Source organism: Salmo salar, chromosome 15 (genome assembly GCF_965601325.2).
Source record: "Salmo salar chromosome 15, fSalSal1, whole genome shotgun sequence".
NCBI classification, from domain to species: Eukaryota; Metazoa; Chordata; class Actinopteri; order Salmoniformes; family Salmonidae; genus Salmo; species Salmo salar.
This window is the reverse complement of record NC_138305.1, coordinates 6,318,765-6,343,799: the sequence shown is the minus strand read 5'-3', so window position 1 is coordinate 6,343,799 and position 25,035 is coordinate 6,318,765. Positions and strand designations below refer to the sequence as shown.

General features: G+C 45.3%; 1 protein-coding gene across 2 annotated transcripts in view; it reads right to left on the bottom strand.

Annotated features, from left to right (window-relative positions):
• fras1 (Fraser extracellular matrix complex subunit 1) overlaps window positions 1-25,035 on the bottom strand; it is a 359,498-nt gene that overhangs the window by 4,773 nt on the left and 329,690 nt on the right. For both annotated transcript variants that reach the window (XM_082961570.1, XM_082961571.1), the window contains 19 exons: window positions 20,007-20,166; window positions 19,336-19,504; window positions 18,894-19,140; window positions 17,458-17,802; window positions 16,867-17,027; window positions 15,912-16,056; window positions 15,357-15,562; window positions 15,018-15,174; window positions 14,077-14,277; window positions 13,635-13,822; window positions 13,050-13,325; window positions 8,643-8,875; window positions 8,040-8,200; window positions 7,618-7,832; window positions 6,345-6,495; window positions 5,344-5,611; window positions 3,354-3,470; window positions 2,763-2,929; window positions 892-1,097 (listed from right to left, as the gene is read on the bottom strand). In XM_082961570.1, coding sequence (XP_082817696.1) covers window positions 892-1,097; window positions 2,763-2,929; window positions 3,354-3,470; window positions 5,344-5,611; window positions 6,345-6,495; window positions 7,618-7,832; window positions 8,040-8,200; window positions 8,643-8,875; window positions 13,050-13,325; window positions 13,635-13,822; window positions 14,077-14,277; window positions 15,018-15,174; window positions 15,357-15,562; window positions 15,912-16,056; window positions 16,867-17,027; window positions 17,458-17,802; window positions 18,894-19,140; window positions 19,336-19,504; window positions 20,007-20,166 — 3,773 coding nt within the window. The remainder of the gene's footprint in view (window positions 1-891; window positions 1,098-2,762; window positions 2,930-3,353; window positions 3,471-5,343; window positions 5,612-6,344; window positions 6,496-7,617; window positions 7,833-8,039; window positions 8,201-8,642; window positions 8,876-13,049; window positions 13,326-13,634; window positions 13,823-14,076; window positions 14,278-15,017; window positions 15,175-15,356; window positions 15,563-15,911; window positions 16,057-16,866; window positions 17,028-17,457; window positions 17,803-18,893; window positions 19,141-19,335; window positions 19,505-20,006; window positions 20,167-25,035) is intronic.

The window sequence follows — 25,035 nt, the reverse complement described above, 5'->3', positions numbered from 1 at the left end:
CGGGATATATTGTCCAAATACCACACCCCCTCAGGCCTTATTGCTTAAGTAAAGGTTGGACTTTCAGTTGTAGTTTCAGTAAAATGTGTAGTTTCAGTAAAATGTAAAGTTTCAGTAAAATGTGTAGTTTCAGTAAAATGTGGTTTCAGTAAAACAAGCAGTTTCAGTAAAATGTAAAATTTCCAGCATTTGTGACAATAGCCTGCCATACACCCATTTTTGAAAACATTAGCATAAATGATCCAACAATACGATACCAGAGAAGTGATTTGTACACCAATAAGATTCCTCCTATTTGAACAGCTCAAAGTCTTATCTCTTTAAGTCCATGACTATGCCCTGAGCGACGTGGATCAAACCAGTCTATCAGGTCACATGGGTGGCTGTTTACGTTGGGTGACATACCACAGACAAACCAAAAGGTCACAGTCAACGATGTGTTCTCAAATTGGTAAAAGCGTGGAGCAAGCAAACACTTAGGTTGTGCAATGTGCAGTGTGCTCTCTGTAATACAAGTTGGGTTGGAATAAAAGTGTCTGATAAAAGGACTATATGTAAATCTACAAAGAGTGGCACTGCCTGCAATTCCAGGTTTCTCAAAATTTCAGTCACACTGCACAGATTATCAGTGTTTTTAAGCACCTCAGGAAGCACATTCATGTGACATGGAAATCTGCTGAGATGTGCAGCGCGAAAAAAGGACAACCTGGAACATCACCAATATCTCCAACCACTACAAGAGGACAACGGGAGTTGAATAGAAACTGTACCATCATAGAGATGAGTAGAGGGCACAATTGCCACAAAACCTGTATTAGGATGGGCAGCTCCATGGCAGACATGGAAAACATAGGACGCATGACCTCTTTCCATCTCTGTAGATATACATACCAGGATCAGGAACCTGTGTTTGAGGTGTTTGTTGGGCTGGATGCAGCCGTACTGAGGGCCCTCGTTGTACAGAGTCCCTGTGGGGTCGAAGAAGGGCACGTATCCATCCCGTCCAGTACACAGGTACACCTTCTCCAGCTGCAGCTTGTAGGCTGAGTTCAGGTTCTGCTCCGGGTTCCACAGCACCCTGCCATACAATGTCTGGCCTGTAGGGGCAGCAGAGAGACAATAGTGTAATACACAGCACCATGTAGTATAGCATCTGGCCTGTAGGGGCAGCAGAGAGACAATACTGTAATAAACAGCACCTGTTGTATAGCATCTGGCCTGTAGGGGCAGCAGAAAGTCAATACTGTAATAAACAGCACCTGTTGTATAGCATCTGGCCTGTAGGGGCAGCAGAGAGACAATACTGTAATAAACAGCACCTGTTGTATAGCATCTGGCCTGTAGGGGCAGCAGAAAGTCAATACTGTAATAAACAGCACCTGTTGTATAGCATCTGGCCTGTAGGGGCAGCAGAGAGACAATACTGTAATAAACAGCACCATGTTGTATAGCATCTGGCCTGTAGGGGCAGCAGAAAGTCAATACTGTAATAAACAGCACCTGTTGTATAGCATCTGGCCTGTAGGGGCAGCAGAGAGACAATACTGTAATAAACAGCACCTGTTGTATAGCATCTGGCCTGTAGGGGCAGCAGAAAGACAATACTGTAATAAACAGCACCATGTTGTATAGCATCTGGCCTGTAGGGCAGCAGAGAGACAATACTGTAATAAACAGCACCATGTTGTATAGCATCTGGCCTGTAGGGGCAGCAGAGAGACAATACTGTAATAAACAGCACCATGTTGTATAGCATCTGGCCTGTAGGGGCAGCAGAGAGACAATATTGTAATAAACAGCACCTGTTGTATAGCATCTGGCCTGTAGGGGCAGCAGAAAGACAATACTGTAATAAACAGCACCTGTTGTATAGCATCTGGCCTGTAGGGGCAGCAGAGAGACAATACTGTAATAAACAGCACCTGTTGTATAGCATCTGGCCTGTAGGGGCAGCAGAGAGACAATACTGTAATAAACATCACCTGTTGTATAGCATCTGGCCTGTAGGGGCAGCAGAGAGACAATACTGTAATAAACAGCACCATGTTGTATAGCATCTGGCCTGTAGGGGCAGCAGAGAGACAATACTGTAATAAACAGCACCTGTTGTATAGCATCTGGCCTGTAGGGGTAGCAGAGAGACAATACTGTAATAAACAGCACCATGTTGTATAGCATCTGGCCTGTAGGGGCAGCAGAGAGACAATACTGTAATAAACAGCACCCTGTTGTATAGCATCTGGCCTGTAGGGGCAGCAGAGAGACAATACTGTAATAAACAGCACCCTGTTGTACAGTGTCTGGCCTGTAGGGGCAGCAGAGAGACAATACTGTAATTCGCAGCACCCTGTTGTACAGTGTCTGGCCTGTAGGGGCAGCAGAAAGACAATACTGTGATTCGCAGCACCCTGTTGTATAGCATCTGGCCTGTAGGGGCAGCAGAGAGACAATACTGTAATTCGCAGCACCCTGTTGTACAGTGTCTGGCCTGTAGGGGCAGCAGAGAGACAAGTTGTACATGACTGGATATAAGGGCCACACATTCTGAACCCAGTGGCATCACAGACATATGGGCAAGTGTGGTAAATTGAGCCATGCTTTCCATTTTCCGTCACTGTGGAAAGGGAAATAGTGTATATTTTTACAAAATCTTTGTGTAAGTCGGGATGTATGGTCATGTAGATAATGGGTAATAGCTCAACTATCCCCGTTCTCTTCATTTGAGTCTGCCCTGTGACTTGTGTGTGGAACAGTTATTGTACCCATAGAGAAGGCTCCCTTGTAGTCCATCTCAGCCATGGACATGTCAGCGACGGCCGGGTCCATCATGAACACCTTCTCATTGTTGCACAGCTGAAACTCTGTGTTGAGGCTGTACACGACAGGCACCGGTCGGTTGGTCTGCTGGAAGGCTATAGGTAATTGGAACCTGGGAGAGATGACAAAATGTCAGGTTCTTACCGTTTATGTCGAGCATGGTCATATGAAACAGGTCCTAGGATGGAGCCTTGAGGAACACCACAACAAATGTTTGTGTGACATATTTAACCAAATCAACCATATCTTTATTTGCCAACCAAGTGTCTAGATTGGAGCATGACAACAGTGTCTGGATAGGAGCACGGCAAGAATGTCTAGATAGGAGCATGGCAAAAGTGTATGGACCTCACTAAGAAGTGTATGGCGGCTGTGGAGGGACATAATTCTCTGGGGCTCTCACTAAGAAGTGTATGGCGGCTGTGGAGGGACATACTTCTCTGGGGGCCTCACTAAGTAGTGTATGGTGGCTGTAGAGGGACATATTTCTCTGGGGCCCTCACTAAGTAGTGTTTAGTGACTGTAGAGGGACATACTTCTCTGGGGCGTGGGCTGTGCAGGACAGAGGCTTGTCTCCAGGGTCGGTCCATGGTTGGGTTGGCTGCACGGTACAGGGGATCAGAAACACTGTGTACTCTCCAGAGTAGTCTTTCCTGGAACACAACAAGCGCATACATTATGTTAAAGCTCCTCTAACAGAGACGCTTCTGAATCACACTTACATTATGATTTAACCTTGCCCTGAGACCTGACGACTTACATTAGGTCCCCAGGCTAATGCCTAGCCTTTAACTTAGCTCAGCAGGCTAACACTGTTTTGTGGCATGCAGAAGACACAGGTTGGAACAAAAGCTTACACACCGAGTAACCCTTACTGACCTGCTGTAAGAGGAGGTGGCCCTCAGAGCAGGTAGGGAGAGTCAAAGGACTGGGTATATCTATTAATATATATCTATAACTGTATGTAACAGTATGTCTGTTTACTGACCTGCTGTAAGAGGAGGTGGCCCTCAGAGCAGGTAGGGAGAGTCAAAGGACTGGGTATATCTATTAATATATATCTATAACTGTATGTAACAGTATGTCTGTTTACTGACCTGCTGTAAGAGGACGTGGCCTTCCAGAGCTGGTAGGGAGAATCAAAGGACTGGGTATATCTATTAATATATATCTATAACTGTATATAACAGTATGTCTGTTTACTGACCTGCTGTAAGAGGACATGGCCTTCCAGAGCTGGTAGGGAGAATCAAAGGACTGGGTATATCGATTAATATATATCTATAACTGTATATAACAGTCTGTCTGTTTACTGACCTGCTGTAAGAGGAGGTGGCCCTCAGAGCAGGTAGGGAGAGTCAGGCGGGCCCGCGCTGTTTACTGACCTGCTGTAAGAGGAGGTGGCCCTCAGAGCAGGTAGGGAGAGTCAAAGGACTGGGTATATCTATTAATATATATCTATAACTGTATATAACAGTATGTCTGTTTACTGACCTGCTGTAAGAGGAGGTGGCCCTCAGAGCAGGTAGGGAGAGTCAAAGGACTGGGTATATCTATTAATATATATCTATAACTGTATATAACAGTATGTCTGTTTACTGACCTGCTGTAAGAGGAGGTGCGCCAGGCGGGGGCGGCTGGGTCTCACGACGGCGACTGCCGCTGAGGGAGGAGCGCCAGGCTGGGGGGCAAAGGACTGGGTATATCTATTAATATATATCTATAACTGTATATAACAGTATGTCTGTTTACTGACCTGCTGTAAGAGGAGGTAGCGTTCCAGAGCTGGTAGGGAGAATCAAAGGACTGGGTATATCTATTAATATATATCTATAACTGTATATAACAGTATGTCTGTTTACTGACCTGCTGTAAGAGGAGGTAGCGTTCCAGAGCTGGTAGGGAGAATCAAAGGACTGGGTATATCTATTAATATATATCTATAACTGTATATAACAGTATGTCTGTTTACTGACCTGCTGTAAGAGGAGGTAGCCTTCCAGAGCTGGTAGGGAGAATCAAAGGACTGGGTATATCTATTAATATATATCTATAACTGTATATAACAGTATGTCTGTTTACTGACCTGCTGTAAGAGGAGGTAGCGTTCCAGAGCTGGTAGGGAGAATCAAAGGACTGGGTATATCTATTAATATATATCTATAACTGTATATAACAGTATGTCTGTTTACTGACCTGCTGTAAGAGGAGGTGGCCTTCCAGAGCTGGTAGGGAGAATCAAAGGACTGGGTATATCTATTAATATATATCTATAACTGTATATAACAGTATGTCTGTTTACTGACCTGCTGTAAGAGGAGGTGGCCTTCCAGAGCTGGTAGGGAGAATCAAAGGACTGGGTATATCTATTAATATATATCTATAACTGTATATAACAGTATGTCTGTTTACTGACCTGCTGTAAGAGGAGGTAGCGTTCCAGAGCTGGTAGGGAGAATCAAAGGACTGGGTATATCTATTAATATATATCTATAACTGTATATAACAGTATGTCTGTTTACTGACCTGCTGTAAGAGGAGGTAGCCTTCCAGAGCTGGTAGGGAGAATCAAAGGACTGGGCGCTCCAGATGAGCTGCATGTCGAACTCTATCCCACCCAGGTGGTCCGGGGCCATCAGGTGGGACTTGTGCCCAGGCAGGGTGTGGTGCTCGGGGACAAACTGGCCCCTGAACTTGGCGTGTGTTTTGAACTCGATGACCAGACGGCCATCTTCTCTTATGTAGATCCTGATGATTTGGAGTCTGGCTGACAGAACGCTGTCTGTCTGGATGCCTAGTGGACACAGGAACATACCAGTTAAATGGAGTTACACAGAAACAAACCAGTTTAATGGAGTAACACAGAAACATACCAGTTAAATGGAGTTACACAGAAACAAACCAGTTTAATGGAGTAACACAGAAACATACCAGTTAAATGGAGTAACACAGGAACATACCAGTTAAATGGAGTTACACAGAAACATACCAGTTAAATGGAGTAACACAGGAACATACCAGTTAAATGGAGTTACACAGAAACAAACCAGTTTAATGGAGTAACACAGAAACATACCAGTTTAATGGAGTAACACAGGAACATACCAGTTAAATGGAGTTACACAGAAACAAACCAGTTAAATGGAGTTACACAGAAACAAACCAGTTTAATGGAGTAACACAGAAACATACCAGTTAAATGGAGTTACACAGAAACATACCAGTTAAATGGAGTTACACAGAAACATACCAGTTAAATGGAGTTACACAGAAACATACCAGTTAAATGGAGTTACACAGAAACATACATACATGTATAATATTACATTTAACACTCACACATAGCCCCTTATACATCCCCCCTACCACAGCCCCCCCACCACCACAGCCCCCCCACACACACACAGCCCCCCACACACACACAGCCCCCCCCCCACACACACAGCCCCCCCCCCCCCCCACACACACACACAGCCCCCACCCACACACACACAGCCCCCCCACACACCCCCCCCACACACACACACCTGTCCTCCAGAGCACGGTGTCGTAGAAGAAAGAGAACTCCATTTCAGTGTGGTGTTCCAGAGAAGCCCAGCCCCTGGGAGCCGTTACGTAGATATACGACACATAGAGAGGAACCTGCACCGTCAGGAACGACTGCGCCGAGTCACGCACCTGGGGGGACATAGCGCATGACATAAGATAAAGTGACAGGAAATAACACTACTCAACCAGGAACAACTGATTGACGAACCTGTGGGGGGGGCATACACAAGACATGACCAAGTTGACACCGTATGATATGACGTAATGCTACTAAACATGGCATGATATAAGGTGACATACAGTAGCAACACCTGTAGTCAGTCCTAGAATGTTTTGCATACTGTGGTTGGGATGAGTCACATGTAAACTCTATCTGATCATTCAAGCCTTCTACTGCCTGTGTGCTCACGTGACTGGGAAACCAAAGTCAATGCAAATCAACCTGACTAGCCAATGTGGACACAATAGTACTGTGGACTCCAATCATAATGTCTTATGGTGTGTAAAGGGATATCTGTGATAATATTATGTCCACTAGTAATGTGCCAGAAATGGAAAGCCTCCAAAAATGAAAGGAAACAGAAGTGAATTCAGAGCATGATAAACACTAGAGTACAGTGTGACCCCTAACCCTCTATGTGACCCCTAGCCCTCTATGTGACTCCTAGCCCTCTACGTGACCCCTATCCCTCTACGTGACCCCTAGCCCTCTACGTGACCCCTAGCCCTCTACGTGACCCCTAGCCCTCTACGTGACCCCTAGCCCTCTACGTGACCCCTAGCCCTCTACGTGACCCCCTAGGCCCCTCTATGTGACCCCTAACCCTCTATGTGACCCTCTATGTGACCCCTAACCCTCTATGTGACCCCTAACCCTCTATGTGACCCCTAACCCTCTATGTGACCCCTAACACTCTATGTGACCCCTAACCCTCTATGTGACCCCTAACCCTCTACGTGACCCCTAGCCCTCTACGTGACCCCTAGCCCTCTATGTGACCCTCTAAGTGACCCCTAACCCTCTACGTGACCCCTAGGCCCTCTATGTGGCCCCTAGCCCTCTATGTGGCCCCTAACCCACTATGTGACCCTCTAACCCTCTATGTGACCCCTAGCCCTCTACGTGACCCCTAGCCCTCTACGTGACCCCTAACCCTATGTGACCCCTAACCCTATGTGACCCCTAACCCTATGTGACCCCTAACCCTCTATGTGACCCTCTAACCCACTGCAGGGCGTATTGTAGCGTACCTGGAAGTCAGCAGTGACTGAGCCTCCACAGACGTCTATGAGTTCCGTCATGTCGTAGTAGGCATCGAAGGTCCAGATACAGCTCTTCAGGTTGAGGTGTTTGTACAGCTGGATGCTCTTAGCCTCTCTGACACTGGGGTTGAACTGATAGGGTCTGTCATAACCCGGACCCAGAGAGATACTGTCATACTGGACATCATCCAGGAAACCCGTCTCTGAAACACATATCAAACACACTTTTGTTAAAGGGAGGATTTATATTATTTGGTGCACATCAGTGTGTGTGTGTGTGTGTGTGTGTGTGTGTGTGTGTGTGTGTGTTGAAGCGTAAGTGCATTTTAAGGATGAGTGGCTGTGTGTTCAAGCACGTGTGTGTGATCAAGCACGTGTGTGTGTGTGTGATCAAGTGTGTGTATGCTCACCAGAGACCCCCTGCAGGTCTTTGAGAGTGACCAGGTTTGAACAGATGTGCTGCTGTCTGTAGATGGACTCTGACAGCAGGAAGTGAAGGTTGTGGAGGGGCATGCTGGACACTAGGGGCAGCATACCATCCTGGTGGGGGATCTGCACCGAGATGTGGATACTGCAGAAGAAAAAGAAGACAACAAAAGGTTAGTGTTATATAACTATTATATACCATATGGAGGTGTTCTAGAACTATTGCTCAGTTGGTAGAGCATGGTGTTTGCAATGGTGTTTGCAACGCCAGGGTTGTGGGTTCGATTCCCACGGGAGGCCAGTATGGGGGGAAAAAAAAGTATATGAATTGAAATGTATGCATTCAGTACTGTAAGTCGCTCTGGATAAGAGCGTCTGCTAAATGACTAAAATGTAAAAAAAAATGTATTATAGACCATATGGAGGTGTTCTAGAACTATTATAGACCATATGCAGATATGTTTGTGTTTGGTGAGCTCATCGGTTGGGTAGCTTCTTGTGTTATAGTATGTTTGGCTGCATGACTGTTTGTGTGTTTGCACACCTGCTCATTGTGTTTGTGTGTGTGTGAATGACTCCCTGCTCACCGGTTGGGGTGCTCCTTGTGTTTGACATCCAGATACTTCAGACTGGCGATGAACGACTGGGCCTGGAACCCTCGGGCTGTTCCCGTGGTAACAGGGGTGTGGCATATGGAACCCTCGGTGCCAATGGTTGCTATGTTACTCCTCAGGGGTGTTCCAAGATGGCCGGACTTGTCCCGGGCCTGGGCCACACAGCGCACATGGAACCTCCGAGAGAAATAGATACTGTCCAGGACCTGTGGAGCAAATACAGTCAGTCAGTCAGTCAATCAGCCAGTTAGTCAGTTAGTCAGTCAGTCAGTCAGCCAGGCAGTCAGTCAGCCAGTTAGTCAATTAATCAATCAGCCAGCCAGCCAATCAGTCAGTCAGTCAATTAATCAGTCAGTCAGTCAATTAATCAGTCAGTCAATCAGTCAGACAGTCAGTCAGTTAATTAATCAATCAGCCTGTCAGTCAATCAGCCAATCAATCAATCAGTCAATCAGCCAATCAGTCAATCAATCAGTCAATCAGTTAATTAATCAATCAGACAGTCAGTCAGACAATCAGCCTGTCAATCAGTCAGTCAATCAGTCAGTCAGTCAGTCAGTCAATCAGTCAGCCAGCCAGTCAGTCAGTTAGTCAGTCAGTCAGCCAGTCAGTCAATCAATCATTCAGTCAATCAGTCAGCCAGTCAATCAGTCAGCCAGTCAATCAGTCAGCCAGTCAATCAGTCAGCCAGTCAATCAGTCAGCCAGTCACGCCAGTTAGTCAGTCAGCCAGTCAGTCAATCAATCATTCAGTCAATCAGTCAGCCAGCCAGTCAGTCTGTCAATCAGTCAGTCAATCAGTAAATCAATCAGTCAATCAGTCAGTCAGTCAATCAGTCAGTCAGTCAATCAGTCAATCAGTCTGTCAATCAGCTGAAGAAATTCATTTTTGTAAACGCTCACAGACACACACAAACACACAGACTACAACAGAACATTCTCCTACATATCATTACCACTAGTAACTGATTCTACACTCATAGAAATAACAGGTGCTAAGTAGAACCATAACGGGTTCTTTGGTTTGTCCCCATAGGGGAACCCTTTTTGGTGCTTCATAGAATCCTCAGTAAATGGTTCGACCTAGAACCGTTTTATCATCTAAAGGTTCTTCCTAGAACCCTCTATGAACGGTTCCATCAGCCTTATTAGCCTTTAAGATGTAACTTTTTCTGACTATACTAGACTATGAGTGTAAAAAACATTAAGGACAACTTCCTAAAATTGAGTTGCCTTGCCCATTCACCCTCTGAATGGCACACATACAAAATCCATGTTTCAATTGTCTCAAGGCTTAAAAATACTTCTTTAACCTGTCTCCTCCCTTTCATCTACACTGACTGAAGTGGACCTTTTCTGCTCGCTTGGAGGCAAGCAACACAGAAGCATGCATGAGAGCACCAGCTGTTCCGGACGACTGTGTGATCATGCTCTCCGTAGAGCATAATAAACAACAGGTCAACATTCACAAGGCCGCGGGGCCAGACGGATTACCAGGACGTGTACTCATTGCATGCGTGGACCAACTGGCAAGTGTCTTCACTGACATTTTCAACCTCTCCCTGACCGAGTCTGTAATACCTACATGTTTCAAGCAGACCACCATAGTCCCTGTGCCCAAGAAAGAGAAGGTAGCCTGCCTAAATGACTACATCCCCGTAGCCATGTAATGCTTTGAAAGGCTGGTCATGGCTCACATCAACACCATCATTCCGGAAACCCTAGACCCACTCCAATTTGCATACCGCCCCAACATATCCACAGATGATGCAATCTCGATTGCACTCCACACTTCTGTTTCCCACCTAGTCAAAAGGAACACCTATGTGAGAATGCTGTTCATTGACTACAGCTCAGCATTCAACACCTTAGCACCCAGAAAGCTCATCACTAAGCTAAGGACCCTGGGACTAAACACCTCCCTCTGCAACTTGAACCTGGACTTCCTGACGGGCTGCCCCCAGGTGGTAAGGGTAGGTAACAACAAATCTGCCACGCTGATCCTCAATACGGGAGCCCCTCAGGGGTGCGTGCTTAGTCCCTTCCTGTACTCCCTGTTCATCCACGACTGTGTGGCCAAGCACGACTCCAACACCATCATTAAGTTTGCCTTACGACACAACAGTGGAAGGCCTGACCACCGACAACGATGAGACAGACTATAGGTAGGAGATCAGAGATCTGGCAGTGTAGTGCCAGGACAACAACCTCTCCCTCAACGTGAGCAAGACAAAGGAGCTGATCCTGGAACACAGGAAAAGGAAGGGCCGAACACGCCCTCATTAACATCGACGAGGCTGTAGTGGAGCAGGTCGAGAGTTTCAAGTACCTTGGTGTCCACATCACCAACAAACTATCATGGTCCAAACACACCAAGACCCTCAGGAGACTGAAAAGAATAAGCATGGGTCCCCAGATCCTCAAAAAGTTCCACAGCTGCAACATCGAGAGCATCCTGACTGGTTGCATGACCGCCTGGTATAGCAACTGCTCGGCATCCGACCGTAAGGCGCTACAGAGGGTAGTGCGTACGGCCCAGTACCTCACTGGGGCCAAGCTTCCTGCCATCCAGGACCTATACACTATGCAGTGTCAGAGGAAGGCCCCCAAAATTGTCAAAGACTCCAGTCATCTATTGCTGCTGCTACTACTATCACTACTACTACTGCTACTATTACTACTACTATCACTATCACTACTACTACTGCTACTACTACTACTACTATCACTACTACTACTACTGCTACTATTACTACTACTATCACTATCACCACTACTACTGCTACTACTACTATCACTACTACTACTACTACTATCACAACTACTACTACTACTACTACTGCTACTACTATAGTGCTGCTACTACTAGTACTACTATACTACTATTACTATTGTACTACTACTACTACTACTACTACTACTACTACTACTACTACTACTACTACTACTACTACTACTACTACTACTACCACTACTACTGCACTACTACCACTACTACTATCACTACTACTACTACCACTACTACTGTCAATACTACTACTATAGTGCTGCTACTACTACTACTACCACTACTGCTACTACTACTATAGTGCTGCTACTACTACTACTACTATACTACTACTATACTGCTACTACAAATGCTACTACTACTACTCAAATCAAAGTTTATTTGTCACGTGCACCGAATACAACAGGTGTAGACCTTACAGTGAAATGCTTACTTACAGGCTCTAACCAATAGTTGCGAAGAAGAAAAAAAAGAATGTATGTGTGTGTGTGGGTAAGTAAAGAAATAAAACAACAGTAAAAAGACATTTGAAAATAAGAGTAGCAAGGCTATATACAGACACCGGTTAGTCAGGCTGATTGAGGTAGTATGTATATGTGGGTATGGTTAAAGTGACTATGCATATATGATGAACAGAGAGTAGCAGTAGTGTAAAAAGAGGGGTTGGCGGGTGGTGGGACACAATGCAGATAGCCCGGTTAGCCAATGTTCGGGAGCACTGGTTGGTCGGGCCAATTGAGGTAGTATGTACATGAATGTATAGTTAAAGTGACTATGCATATAAGATAAACAGAGAGTAGCAGCAGCGTAAAAGAGGGGTTGGGGGGGGGCACACAATGCAAATAGTCTGGGTAACCATTTGGTTACCTGTTCAGGAGTCTTATGGCTTGGGGGTAAAAACTGTTGAGAAGCCTTTTTATCCTAGACTTGGCATTCCGGTACCGCTTGCCATGCGGTAGTAGAGAGAACAGTCTATGACTGGGGTGGCTGGGGTCTTTGACTATTTTTAAGGCCTTCCTCTGACACCGCCTGGTGTAGAGGTCCTGGATGGCAGGCAGCTTTGCCCCAGTGATGTACTGGGCCGTACGCACTACCCTCTGAAGTGCCTTGCGGTCGGAGGCCGAGCAATTGCCGTACCAGGCAGTGATGCAACCGGTCAGGATGCTCTCGATGTTGCAGCTGTTGAACCTTTTGAGGATCTGAGGACCCATGCCAAATCTTTTTAGTTTCCTGAGGGGGAATAGGCTTTGTCATGTCCTCTTCACAAATGTCCTGGTGTGTTTGGACCATTCTAATTTGTTGTTGATGTGGACACCAAGGAATTTGAAGCTCTCAACCTGCTCCATTACAGCCCCGTTGATGAGAATGGGGACGTGCTCGGTGCTCCTTTTCCTGTGGTCCACAATCATCTCCTTAGTCTTGGTTACGTTGAGGGATAGGTTGTTATTCTGGCACCACCCGGCCAGGTCTCTGACCTCCTCCCTATAGGCTGTCTCGTTGTTGTCGGTGATCAGGCCTACCACTGTTGTAGTACTGCTACTACTACTGCTACTACTACTACTATACTGCTACGACTACTACTCGACTACTCACCATATGGTTAACACCAGTATAGGGTGTGGTATCAGTGACGGTCTCGAAGGGTGACCTGGCCCCGTTGGTGTCTGTAGGGGCAGCCACCTCCCAGGAGAAGTGAACAGAGGTCTGGTTGATGCCTGCCTCGTTGCAGCGCTCCCTCATCACAGAGTATTTGGAGTAGTGCGGGTCGCAGGGCGTCACACACACCAAGGGGTAACCAGGCGCAGGCTGCTTCTTACTGCCCTCCTTAGACACCTCAGCCACGTTGTCATAGTCTGACAGAGATACCACCTGGAAGAGAGAGGGAGGTAGGGTGGGTGTTGGGAGTAAGTGTAATTGATTGGGGTCAATTCCTCATTTTTATTCAAGACTGTTAACAGAAGAAAGGGTTTATCGTGAAATATGTCACATCATTAATCATATATTAAAGGTAGGCTTTAGGCCAGAGAAGATACTGTAAGTATCTGTGGCTACAATCTTTGAGGGAAAGTTTAAAGTTTATGTTTTTTTTGTCTTGGCTCTTTTTCTGGCAAGTTCTGAAAATAATAGTTTTATTAAAATTACATTATAATTCAGATTGAATTAAGTAATGCTCCTTACGATGGGCGTGGCCGGGAGAATGAGACTCCCTGCTGCTTCCTGGTCCAGGATGGTGACTGTTGCCGTGGTGATCTCTCCAAGCACTGCCTCCACCGGATCGTCAGGACCGAGGACCAATGAGAAGGACTCGTGCCACTCCCTGTCCTCATTGGACAGAATCTCCACTTTGAACAGGATGTGGTCCATGCCTTCATAGAAAGACCAAAAAAAGTTAAGTCAATATTTCCTTATGCTGCATCGTCGACATGTGATGGAAAATACCTTCAATAATGTAAAAATGTATTACATTTCCTGTCAAAATCCCTCTGAAACAGGTGAATACAAATATACAGGAGCCAGTCTGAGCAATCACTAAAGGGAATGTGATTGGCTATGAGGTTCTTGTAGCCAGATATACAAACTATACTACCCATAGTGTTCCTTCTCAATAAGTCTTACTGACCAGGGGTGAATTTGAGGACCCTGCTCTTGGGGTTGTAGTCCACTCCGGACTGGGCTGATCCGTCCCGGGTGCTGCAGCGGACCTTGGAGGTGCGGTCCTGGTCTCCTGTCCTGACCACCTTGATGTTAAGCACCTCGATGCCGTCTGGCCCGGGGGGCTCCCGCACCTGGTACGACGTCTGCTCAAACTCTATGGTGGGGGCTGGGGAAGTACAAAAAGGTACAATGAAAATGTGAAATTGAACATGCAATGCATATTTGTTTTTACATTGACTGAGCTTTTTTTGTCTATGTAAAAGTATGCCCTGTGTTTCTGTTTGTAATGTTGTACAATGCCGTTATCTTAGGCAATGTAATACATGCCATACAAAGTCAGTGTTCTCAAACTATCAACTCTGAGTTTGTAACTCTACTGATCGCTAGTGAAGGTCTTACACACCCCTTACACAGTCTTCACATGTTGCTACCTTAAAATTACATCTAAAAAGGGATTCAATTTCATGTTTTTCCTACCGATCTACACAACCTACTCCATATTTTTCGAAGTGAAAAAGAAATTATCGTCAATGTTTCTAATTAATACAATTTTTACAAAAATAATGGACATATGTTGCCTTAAGAGTTGTTCAAACCTTATTCAAAATTATTCACAGCTGTAATAAAAAAATAAAAAAATGTAACCTTTATTTAAATAGGCAAGTCAGTTAAGAGCAAATTTTTATTTACAATGATGGCATACCGGGGAACAGGGGGTTAACCGCCTTGTTCAGGGGCAGAACGAAAGTTTTTTACCTCGTAAGCTCGGGGATTGGATCTAGCAACCTTTCAGTTTCCTGGCCCAAAGCTCTAACCACTAGGCTACCTGCCGCTCACTAGTGACTGCGTACAACTCGTTAATAAAGAGAAAAGCACAGAGAATAGTGAAGCCTGTGTGTTGCTTACCGTCCTCGTCGTTAGTGATGGTTACCGTGACAATGTCACTAACTCCCACCATAGCCCCGCTCCAGTGGTCCCCCTGCGGTGTCCCAAGATGCACCTGGAACTCCTCCTCTGGCTCGAACACAGAGTCGTCATTGATGTGCACCGTGCAGTTTTTTACCTGGACCATCATCATCATTAGCATCATCAACAACATCATCATCATAACATCAAAGCCAACGTTATTGGTCTAGGAGTGCTTTATACAGAAGGTTGTGTTTTTATCCCATTGGGCAGAGTGCTATACGTACCAACTATTATAACTGCTGTGAAGAATCTCTGTGGGCTTGATAAAGAACCTACCTTCTCTCCCTTGAGGAAGGCGATACGTGAGTCGTCCGCGTTCCTCCTCTCCTCAAAGTCGTCCATGACCATGGCAGACATGGTACGCGTGAAGCAGCGGACAGAGGACTTGACCGTCAGGTCTCCCGTTCTAACGATGGGGATGTTCAGCACGCCTGCCTTCTCCTTCACCTTGTACGCCGTCTTCTCAAACTGCATGCTGGGTACTGGGAGGGTGGCATTGCGGGGTAAATGAGTAGTGATTATGATTGAGGAAGTACTGTATGATGAAATTACAATTTCAGATGAAATTCTCTGTTTTCCAAAACTCGGTCCTGACCCCACCCAGCACTACACAGCTGACTACACAGCTGACTCAATCAACCAACTCATCATCAAGCTTGATTATTTTCAGATTGGAAACCCTGCCCTAGAAGACAGGTGGGTGTGTGTGTGTGTGTGTGTGTGTGTGTGTGTGTGTGTGTGTGTGTGTGTGTGTGTGTGTGTGTGTGTGTGTGTGTGTGTGTGTGTGTGTGTGTGTGTGTGTGTGTGCGCGTTAGGTATTGGTACACGTACGATCCAAGGTATCAGTGATGACCACGGAGGCTTCGAAGGGTTCGAGGAGCACCGCCCCCTGAGGGGAGGAGAGGAACACTACAAAAGCCTCCGCCCCCTCAATGGCTGGGTTCTGAATGTCATCCATGATGGTCAGACTGCACGTCTGGGAGAGAGAGAGAGAGAGAGAGAGAGATAAGAGAAGGGAGAGAGAGAGAGATAGAAGAGAGAGAGATAAGAGAGAAGAAAAAGAGAGAGAGCGATAAAAGAGAGAAGAGAGAGAGCGATAAGAGAGAGAAGAGAGAGAGCGATAAGAGAGAGAAGAGAGAGAGAGAGAGAGAGAGAGAGAGAGAGAGAGAGAGAGAGAGAGAGAGAGAGAGAAAGAAAGAGATAGGGGAAAGAGACAGACCATGACACTAAATTCCTACTCTCACAAAAAGCAACACAAGACGAAAATATTTTAGGAAATGTATCATATCAATGACATTGTCATTGTATCTAATGTCAACACATCTATGAAGATCAAATGCTTTGAATTATACCTGCTCTTGAAAAATGCTAATCTGACATTTCATAAAATGTATCATTAAACTGGTAAATATAACACAGGGGACTGCTATTAAAGTCAATGATAGACTCTGCGGTCTATTACCATAGCAACGTAGTTTTATTACAGGTGACAGGTTCACTACACATCACTGCATTCATTACCAGAAAGTAGGCTGTCCCTCTTTGAGGTGTCGTAGGTCAATTCCCACCGTACCTAACATCTTTAATATCCTTTAGACGTAAGAGTTAGCATGCCCGGTGTTTAAATGTCGATAAGGAATGTATTTGTTTCTCTTCAGTGTTCGTAATTTAGTATATTTGTATTATTTTGTATTTTGTAAATTGTTTACATGCAGGGCTTCCCATTAAAGAGACCTTGGTCTCAATGAGACTTCCTGTTAAAAGTAAGATAAATACAAAAATGTACCTCCATAGTCTTGCCAGCTTTGAACTCCACCTTCCTGGAGGAGGGGATGTAGTCGACCCCGGGGGTGGCGGAGGGGGGATCAGAGGGGCGCGTGGCACACCACACAGAGGTCACCGACGACAGGTCACTCCCCTGCCGCAACACCGGAATCTCTATGGTGCCTGGAAGTCAAAGGTCAGACGTTACGGGGTTAGAGGGCAGAGGTTAGGGATACTTCCTGTTCTCCAATGGTTAATGCATGCAGTGAAATACATCTATCGATTCTTGAAGAATATAACTAGGAAATACCTTATGAACTTAATAAAACCCTTTTACTCTGGCACAGGGATGGACAACTCCAGTCCTTGGGGGCCTGATTGGTGTCACACTTTTGACCCAGCTAACACACCTGAATCAGCCGTGTTTGCTCGGGATGGGCGAAAGCGTGACACCCCACCAGGTTGCCCATCCCCGCTCTAGCACAACCCAACATTTGAGGTCGTAGATTGTAAAGTCACCACAGATATAACTTCCTCAGTAACACTTTACTGCAGGTAGACTGCTTAATAACGGCTTATGAGCCTTTATAACTAACGCCTTATAATCTCTCACCAGCGTCCTCGCTGTACGTAAACGTAGCGTTGCCCAGGGATACCGTTGAAGCATCATTTGGTCCGTCAATGACCACCTTTGCCACTTTAACATCACCCATGCGGGCGTTATCCGAGGCATCCGATAGGTGGAGCTCGAACTCCTCTGAGAGTTCGTATTCGCTGTCATCAATGAGCTTGACGTCACAGGTGGACATGGAGATGCCGGGGCCGAAGATGACTCTGCTGTCAACAGTCATACCTCGACTCTTATAGTCAGACCCAGACTCCAGGCCGTGTAGACTGCTACCCTTAGCTGACTTAGGGACCGTGTAACAGAGAGCTGAGACCGTACTGCTGGTGTCACCTGGAGGGAGAGAACAGGGAGAGGCGGTGGTGAAAGGAGGCAGGAGAGGGGAGGAAGAGAGGTGAGGAGGAGTGGAGCAGAGGAAGGAAGGGAGGAAGGAAGAGGGGGAGAGGGAGGAAAAGAATAGATTAAGGTTGCCTTCCTGAACAGGGTTGATAGGGTCAATAAAATGTTCAATCACTTCCTCAATTAAAAATTTGCCATTGTTTAAAATACAAGTATTTTTTTATTGAATTTCAGACATTGGGGTGCTCAAGATAATTATTTTGGACCCCCCCCCAGGTAGGATCCTAGAATCCTTAACCTTGGTGTCCCAGATAACATTGTTGGACTTCCTGGATAAGTTTGCATGTCTGGTTGCCACCGTGAAGCATGGAGGAGGAGATGTGATGGTATGGGGGTGCTTTGCTGGCGATTTATTTTGAATTCAAGGCACACTTAACCAGCATGGCTACCACAGCATTCTGCAGCGATACGCCATCTCATCTGGTTTGCGCTTAATGGGACTATCATTTGTTTTTCAACAGGACAATGACCCAACACACCTCCAGACTGTGTAAGGGCTATTTGACCAAGAAGGAGAGTGATGGAGTACTGCATCAGATGACCTGGCCTCCACAATCACCCGACCTCATCCCAATTGAGATAGTTTGGGATGAGTTGGACCGCAAAGGGAAGGAAAAGCAGCCTACAAGTGCTCAGCATATGTGGGAACTCCTTCAAGACTGTTGGAAAAGCATTCCAGGTGAAGCTGGTTGAGAGAATGCCAAGAGTGTGCAAAGCTGTCATCAAGGCAAAAGGTGGCTACTTGGAAGAATCAAAACATTTGTTCAACACTTTTTTGGTTACTACATGATTCCATATGTGTTATTTCATAGTTTTGATGTCTTCACTATTATTCTACAATGTAGAAAATAGTTTAAAAAAACGTGAATGAGTAGGTGTATGCACATTTTTGACTGGTACTGTAGGTTTAAGGTTAGTATCCTCCTTGCCTTTCTTTATATTGGAGTGTGTATGAAGCCGGTACTGGTTGACATGGCAGAGTTAAGGTTATGTACATACTAGTTTATTATGTTTAGGGTTAATACCTTTCCTCTCTATGGGGGCGTGTATGAAGCCAGTACTCTCGTTGACGTGGTAAATCTTCTTGTCAAACTGCAGCGTGGGTTCGTCCTCTGTGTCGTTGATGTTGACGCTGGCGTGGGTCACCTGACCCAGGAGGGCATAGACGGGCATGCTAAGCTCCACCTGGAAACTCTCCACACCCTCAAACACCTTGTCATCCTGGATCACTATGGTACACACCTTGGTGTCCTCCCGCTCGTCAAACTGGACCTGGAGACAGAGAGAAGAGACGTTTTGTGGCCATTTCTTCAACACAGGATGTACATGAAATGTCTCATTGTCTCATTTATCCTGTAAAACATGTTTTGGGGTTGTGTTTTTATATTGTATCCCTCTGTATAATAATGCCCAGTACTTTTAATTAGCAATGCCAAGGTGGCGATGCCAGTGTAGTGTTGCCCGTACCTGTCCAGCGTACTCCACGTAGTCCTGCTGCCCGGGACGAGAGCCCACACTGGAGGTCGAGGTGGCGGTGCCCTGTTCCGTACGACACAGCACGATGGCATACTGGTTCAGGTTGCCCGTCCTCTTCACTGTGACTGACACCGTGCCAGCCTTCTCACTCACATTGTAGCTGTATGGGAGGGGAACAGACGGCCTCAGTCACATAAACATACAGTTTTTGAGAGATACAATTACAGTATAATAGCTGAAATGGACTTTGTGGCCAGTGAGAGGAGAGAATTGTGTAAAACAGCGACCAGATCCAGCAAACCCATTAATTTTTATTTTATTTAACTAGGCAAGTCAGTTAAGAACAAATTCTTATTTTCAATGACGGCCTACCGGGGAAGAGCGGGTTAACTGCCTTGTTCAGGGGCAGAATGACAGATTTGTACCTTGTCAGCTCAGGGACTCAATCATGCAACCTTTCAGTTACTAGTCCAACGCTCTAACCGCTTGGCTACCTGCTGCCATAAGACGTATACATGTCTTAAACATACACAAGTTTTGAATTAGCTCAGGAAGAGTCTGAAGTTTCTCCCCATTCCAGTCACATGGTCAAGAAAATCTCTGGGCCATACTTGTGACAGAAAAGATGTACTGTGAAGAAGAGCTGTCCTTGTTTCTCTCACCTCCTGTGTTGGAAGCTGATGAGGGACCACTGGATATGGAACAGGTTATCAGAGACAACGTTGGGCTTGCTGTCCTTCACCAGGAACTTAAAGTTGTCCATGGTCTCTGTCACGCTCTCCTCATGGAGCACGTAGCGGATCAAGCCCAGGTTAATGTCAGCTGGAGGGCAGGGGACGACGTTAGCACAATGTTAGGACGACGTTAGAAAAATGTTAGGACGACGTTAGAACAACATTACTTGCATTAAAAGGGACAAACTTTAAGACAGAAATCACTGAAGAAGAAGAAAATAATCAGATAGAATGTTTAGTTTGGTCACTCTGGTGACTATACGCTTGCACACCAGGCACGTGCACAGATAGGAGTCAACCTGTGCCCAGCACATGCCCCTTTGCCCTCCCACTCACCATGTGCCCTTTTAGGTGATGGTCAAGGTTATTACAGTAAACTAAAACTGAAACTAAAACAGGTTGTGGTCAGTAGTTGTGTGGGATGTGGTCAGTAATTGTGTGGTTGTGGTCAGTAGTTGTGGTCAGTAATTGTGTGGTTTATGGTCAGTAATTGTGTGGTTGTGGTCAGTAATTGTGTGGTTTATGGTCAGTAATTGTGTGGTTTATGGTCAGTAATTGTGTGGTTGTGGTCAGTAATTAAAAACTAAAACTATACTGAAACTATGATATTCGACACCAAAAATATTATTAATATATATTTTTTTAAAACATAAATGATGTTCAGTTTAATACATTTTTTTCAAGCTTTTATCTCTAATGGGGTTTTCAAGCTTCTGAATCTGGCAGGTAAACGTTGCCAGGAAATGGCGAAGTTTCAAATAGGCCGAGCATCCCTATTACTATCTATCTAGTATCTCTAGACGGATGGGTTGCCTCCCACAATGTACCAATGTTCCAGCACACACGTCCAGCTGGGACAGAGAGTTGGAACAGGGAAGACCGTCACTGCCTTATCCTGTGACATTACCGCCTTGTCCACTTGCTGCTAGCTAGCTAGCGAGATGGAGAATACAAAGGTTATTTTGATAGTCTGAATCACCTTGTCCACTTGCTGCTAGCTAGCTAGCTAGCGAGATGGAGAATGCAAAGGTTATTTTGATAGTCTGAATCACCTTGTCCACTTGCTGCTAGCTAGCGAGATGGAGAATGCAAAGGTTATTTTGATAGTCTGAATCACCTTGTCCACTTGCTGCTAGCTTGCTAGCTAGCGAGATGGAGAATGCAAAGGTTATTTTGATAGTCTGAATCACCTTGTCCACTTGCTGCTAGATAGCTAGCTAGCGAGATGGAGAATGCAAAGGTTATTTTGATAGTCTGAATCACCTTGTCCACTTGCTGCTAGCTAGCTAGCTAGCGAGATGGAGAATGCAAAGGTTATTTTGATAGTCTGAATCACCTTGTTCACTTGCTGCTAGCTAGCTAGCTAGCGAGATGGAGAATGCAAAGGTTATTTTGATAGTCTGAATCACCTTGTCCACTTGCTGCTAGCTAGCTAGCTAGCGAGATGGAGAACGCAAAGGTTATTTTGATAGTCTGAATCACCTTGTCCACTTGCTGCTAGCTAGCTAGCTAGCGAGATGGAGAACGCAAAGGTTATTTTGATAGTCTGAATCACCTTGTCCACTTGCTGCTAGCTAGCTAGCTAGCGAGATGGAGAACGCAAAGGTTATTTTGATAGTCTGAATCACCTTGTCCACTTGCTGCTAGCTAGCTAGCTAGCGAGATGGAGAACGCAAAGGTTATTTTGATAGTCTGAATCACATTGTCCACTTGCTGCTAGCTAGCTAGCTAGCGAGATGGAGAACGCAAAGGTTATTTTGATAGTCTGAATCACCTTGTCCACTTGCTGCTAGCTAGCGAGATGGAGAATGCAAAGGTTATTTTGAGAGTCTGAATCACCTTGTCCACTTGCTGGTAGCTAGCTAGCTAGCGAGATGGAGAATGCAAAGGTTATTTTGATAGTCTGAATCACCTTGTCCACTTGCTGCTAGCTAGCTAGCTAGCGAGATGGAGAATGCAAAGGTTATTTTGATAGTCTGAATCACCTTGTTCACTTGCTGCTAGCTAGCTAGCTAGCGAGATGGAGAATGCAAAGGTTATTTTGATAGTCTGAATCACCTTGTCCACTTGCTGCTAGCTAGCGAGATGGAGAATGCAAAGGTTATTTTGATAGTCTGAATCACCTTGTCCACTTGCTGCTAGCTAGCTAGCTAGCGAGATGGAGAATGCAAATGTTATTTTGATAGTCTGAATCACCTTGTTCACTTGCTGCTAGCTAGCTAGCTAGCGAGATGGAGAATGCAAAGGTTATTTTGATAGTCTGAATCACCTTGTCCACTTGCTGCTAGCTAGCTAGCTAGCGAGATGGAGAATGCAAAGGTTATTTTGATAGTCTGAATCACCTTGTTCACTTGCTGCTAGCTAGCTAGCTAGCGAGATGGAGAATGCAAAGGTTATTTTGATAGTCTGAATCACCTTGTCCACTTGCTGCTAGCTAGCGAGATGGAGAATGCAAAGGTTATTTTGATAGTCTGAATCACCTTGTCCACTTGCTGCTAGCTTGCTAGCTAGCGAGATGGAGAATGCAAAGGTTATTTTGATAGTCTGAATCACCTTGTCCACATGCTGCTAGCTAGCTAGCTAGCGAGATGGAGAATGCAAAGGTTATTTTGATAGTCTGAATCACCTTGTTCACTTGCTGCTAGCTAGCTAGCTAGCGAGATGGAGAATGCAAAGGTTATTTTGATAGTCTGAATCACCTTGTCCACTTGCTGCTAGCTAGCGAGATGGAGAATGCAAAGGTTATTTTGATAGTCTGAATCACCTTGTCCACTTGCTGCTAGCTAGCTAGCTAGCGAGATGGAGAATGCAAAGGTTATTTTGATAGTCTGAATCACCTTGTCCACTTGCTGCTAGCTAGCTAGCTAGCGAGATGGAGAATGCAAAGGTTATTTTGATAGTCTGAATCACCTTGTCCACTTGCTGCTAGCTAGCGAGATGGAGAATGCAAAGGTTATTTTGATAGTCTGAATCACCTTGTTCACTTGCTGCTAGCTAGCTAGCTAGCGAGATGGAGAATGCAAAGGTTATTTTGATAGTCTGAATCACCTTGTCCACTTGCTGCTAGCTAGCTAGCTAGCGAGATGGAGAACGCAAAGGTTATTTTGATAGTCTGAATCACCTTGTCCACTTGCTGCTAGCTAGCTAGCTAGCGAGATGGAGAACGCAAAGGTTATTTTGATAGTCTGAATCACCTTGTCCACTTGCTGCTAGCTAGCTAGCTAGCGAGATGGAGAACGCAAAGGTTATTTTGATAGTCTGAATCACCTTGTCCACTTGCTGCTAGCTAGCTAGCTAGCGAGATGGAGAACGCAAAGGTTATTTTGATAGTCTGAATCACATTGTCCACTTGCTGCTAGCTAGCTAGCTAGCGAGATGGAGAACGCAAAGGTTATTTTGATAGTCTGAATCACCTTGTCCACTTGCTGCTAGCTAGCGAGATGGAGAATGCAAAGGTTATTTTGAGAGTCTGAATCACCTTGTCCACTTGCTGGTAGCTAGCTAGCTAGCGAGATGGAGAATGCAAAGGTTATTTTGATAGTCTGAATCACCTTGTCCACTTGCTGCTAGCTAGCTAGCTAGCGAGATGGAGAATGCAAAGGTTATTTTGATAGTCTGAATCACCTTGTTCACTTGCTGCTAGCTAGCTAGCTAGCGAGATGGAGAATGCAAAGGTTATTTTGATAGTCTGAATCACCTTGTCCACTTGCTGCTAGCTAGCGAGATGGAGAATGCAAAGGTTATTTTGATAGTCTGAATCACCTTGTCCACTTGCTGCTAGCTAGCTAGCTAGCGAGATGGAGAATGCAAAGGTTATTTTGATAGTCTGAATCACCTTGTTCACTTGCTGCTAGCTAGCTAGCTAGCGAGATGGAGAATGCAAAGGTTATTTTGATAGTCTGAATCACCTTGTCCACTTGCTGCTAGCTAGCGAGATGGAGAATGCAAAGGTTATTTTGATAGTCTGAATCACCTTGTCCACTTGCTGCTAGCTTGCTAGCTAGCGAGATGGAGAATGCAAAGGTTATTTTGATAGTCTGAATCACCTTGTCCACATGCTGCTAGCTAGCTAGCTAGCGAGATGGAGAATGCAAAGGTTATTTTGATAGTCTGAATCACCTTGTTCACTTGCTGCTAGCTAGCTAGCTAGCGAGATGGAGAATGCAAAGGTTATTTTGATAGTCTGAATCACCTTGTCCACTTGCTGCTAGCTAGCGAGATGGAGAATGCAAAGGTTATTTTGATAGTCTGAATCACCTTGTCCACTTGCTGCTAGCTAGCTAGCTAGCGAGATGGAGAATGCAAAGGTTATTTTGATAGTCTGAATCACCTTGTCCACTTGCTGCTAGCTAGCTAGCTAGCGAGATGGAGAATGCAAAGGTTATTTTGATAGTCTGAATCACCTTGTCCACTTGCTGCTAGCTAGCGAGATGGAGAATGCAAAGGTTATTTTGATAGTCTGAATCACCTTGTCCACTTGCTGCTAGCTAGCTAGCTAGCGAGATGGAGAATGCAAAGGTTATTTTGATAGTCTGAATCACCTTGTCCACTTGCTGCTAGCTAGCTAGCTCGCGAGATGGAGAATGCAAAGGTTATTTTGATAGTCTGAATCACCTTGTCCACTTGCTGCTAGCTAGCTAGCTAGCGAGATGGAGAATGCAAAGGTTATTTTGATAGTCTGAATCACCTTGTCCACTTGCTGCTAGCTAGCTAGCTAGCGAGATGGAGAACGCAAAGGTTATTTTGATAGTCTGAATCACCTTGTCCACTTGCTGCCTTAGTGTAAACATCCCGCCAGACACAAGGTAGTAGCTAACTAGCTAGCTAGCGAGATAAAGAACGCAGAGGTTATTTTGCTAGTTTGAATCATCTATTACTAAAACCACGGCAAAGGGTTTTCCTGCAAACTTTGGTTTCAAATCGGGACGTTCTGAGATGTCCTACAGGCTACGGAAAT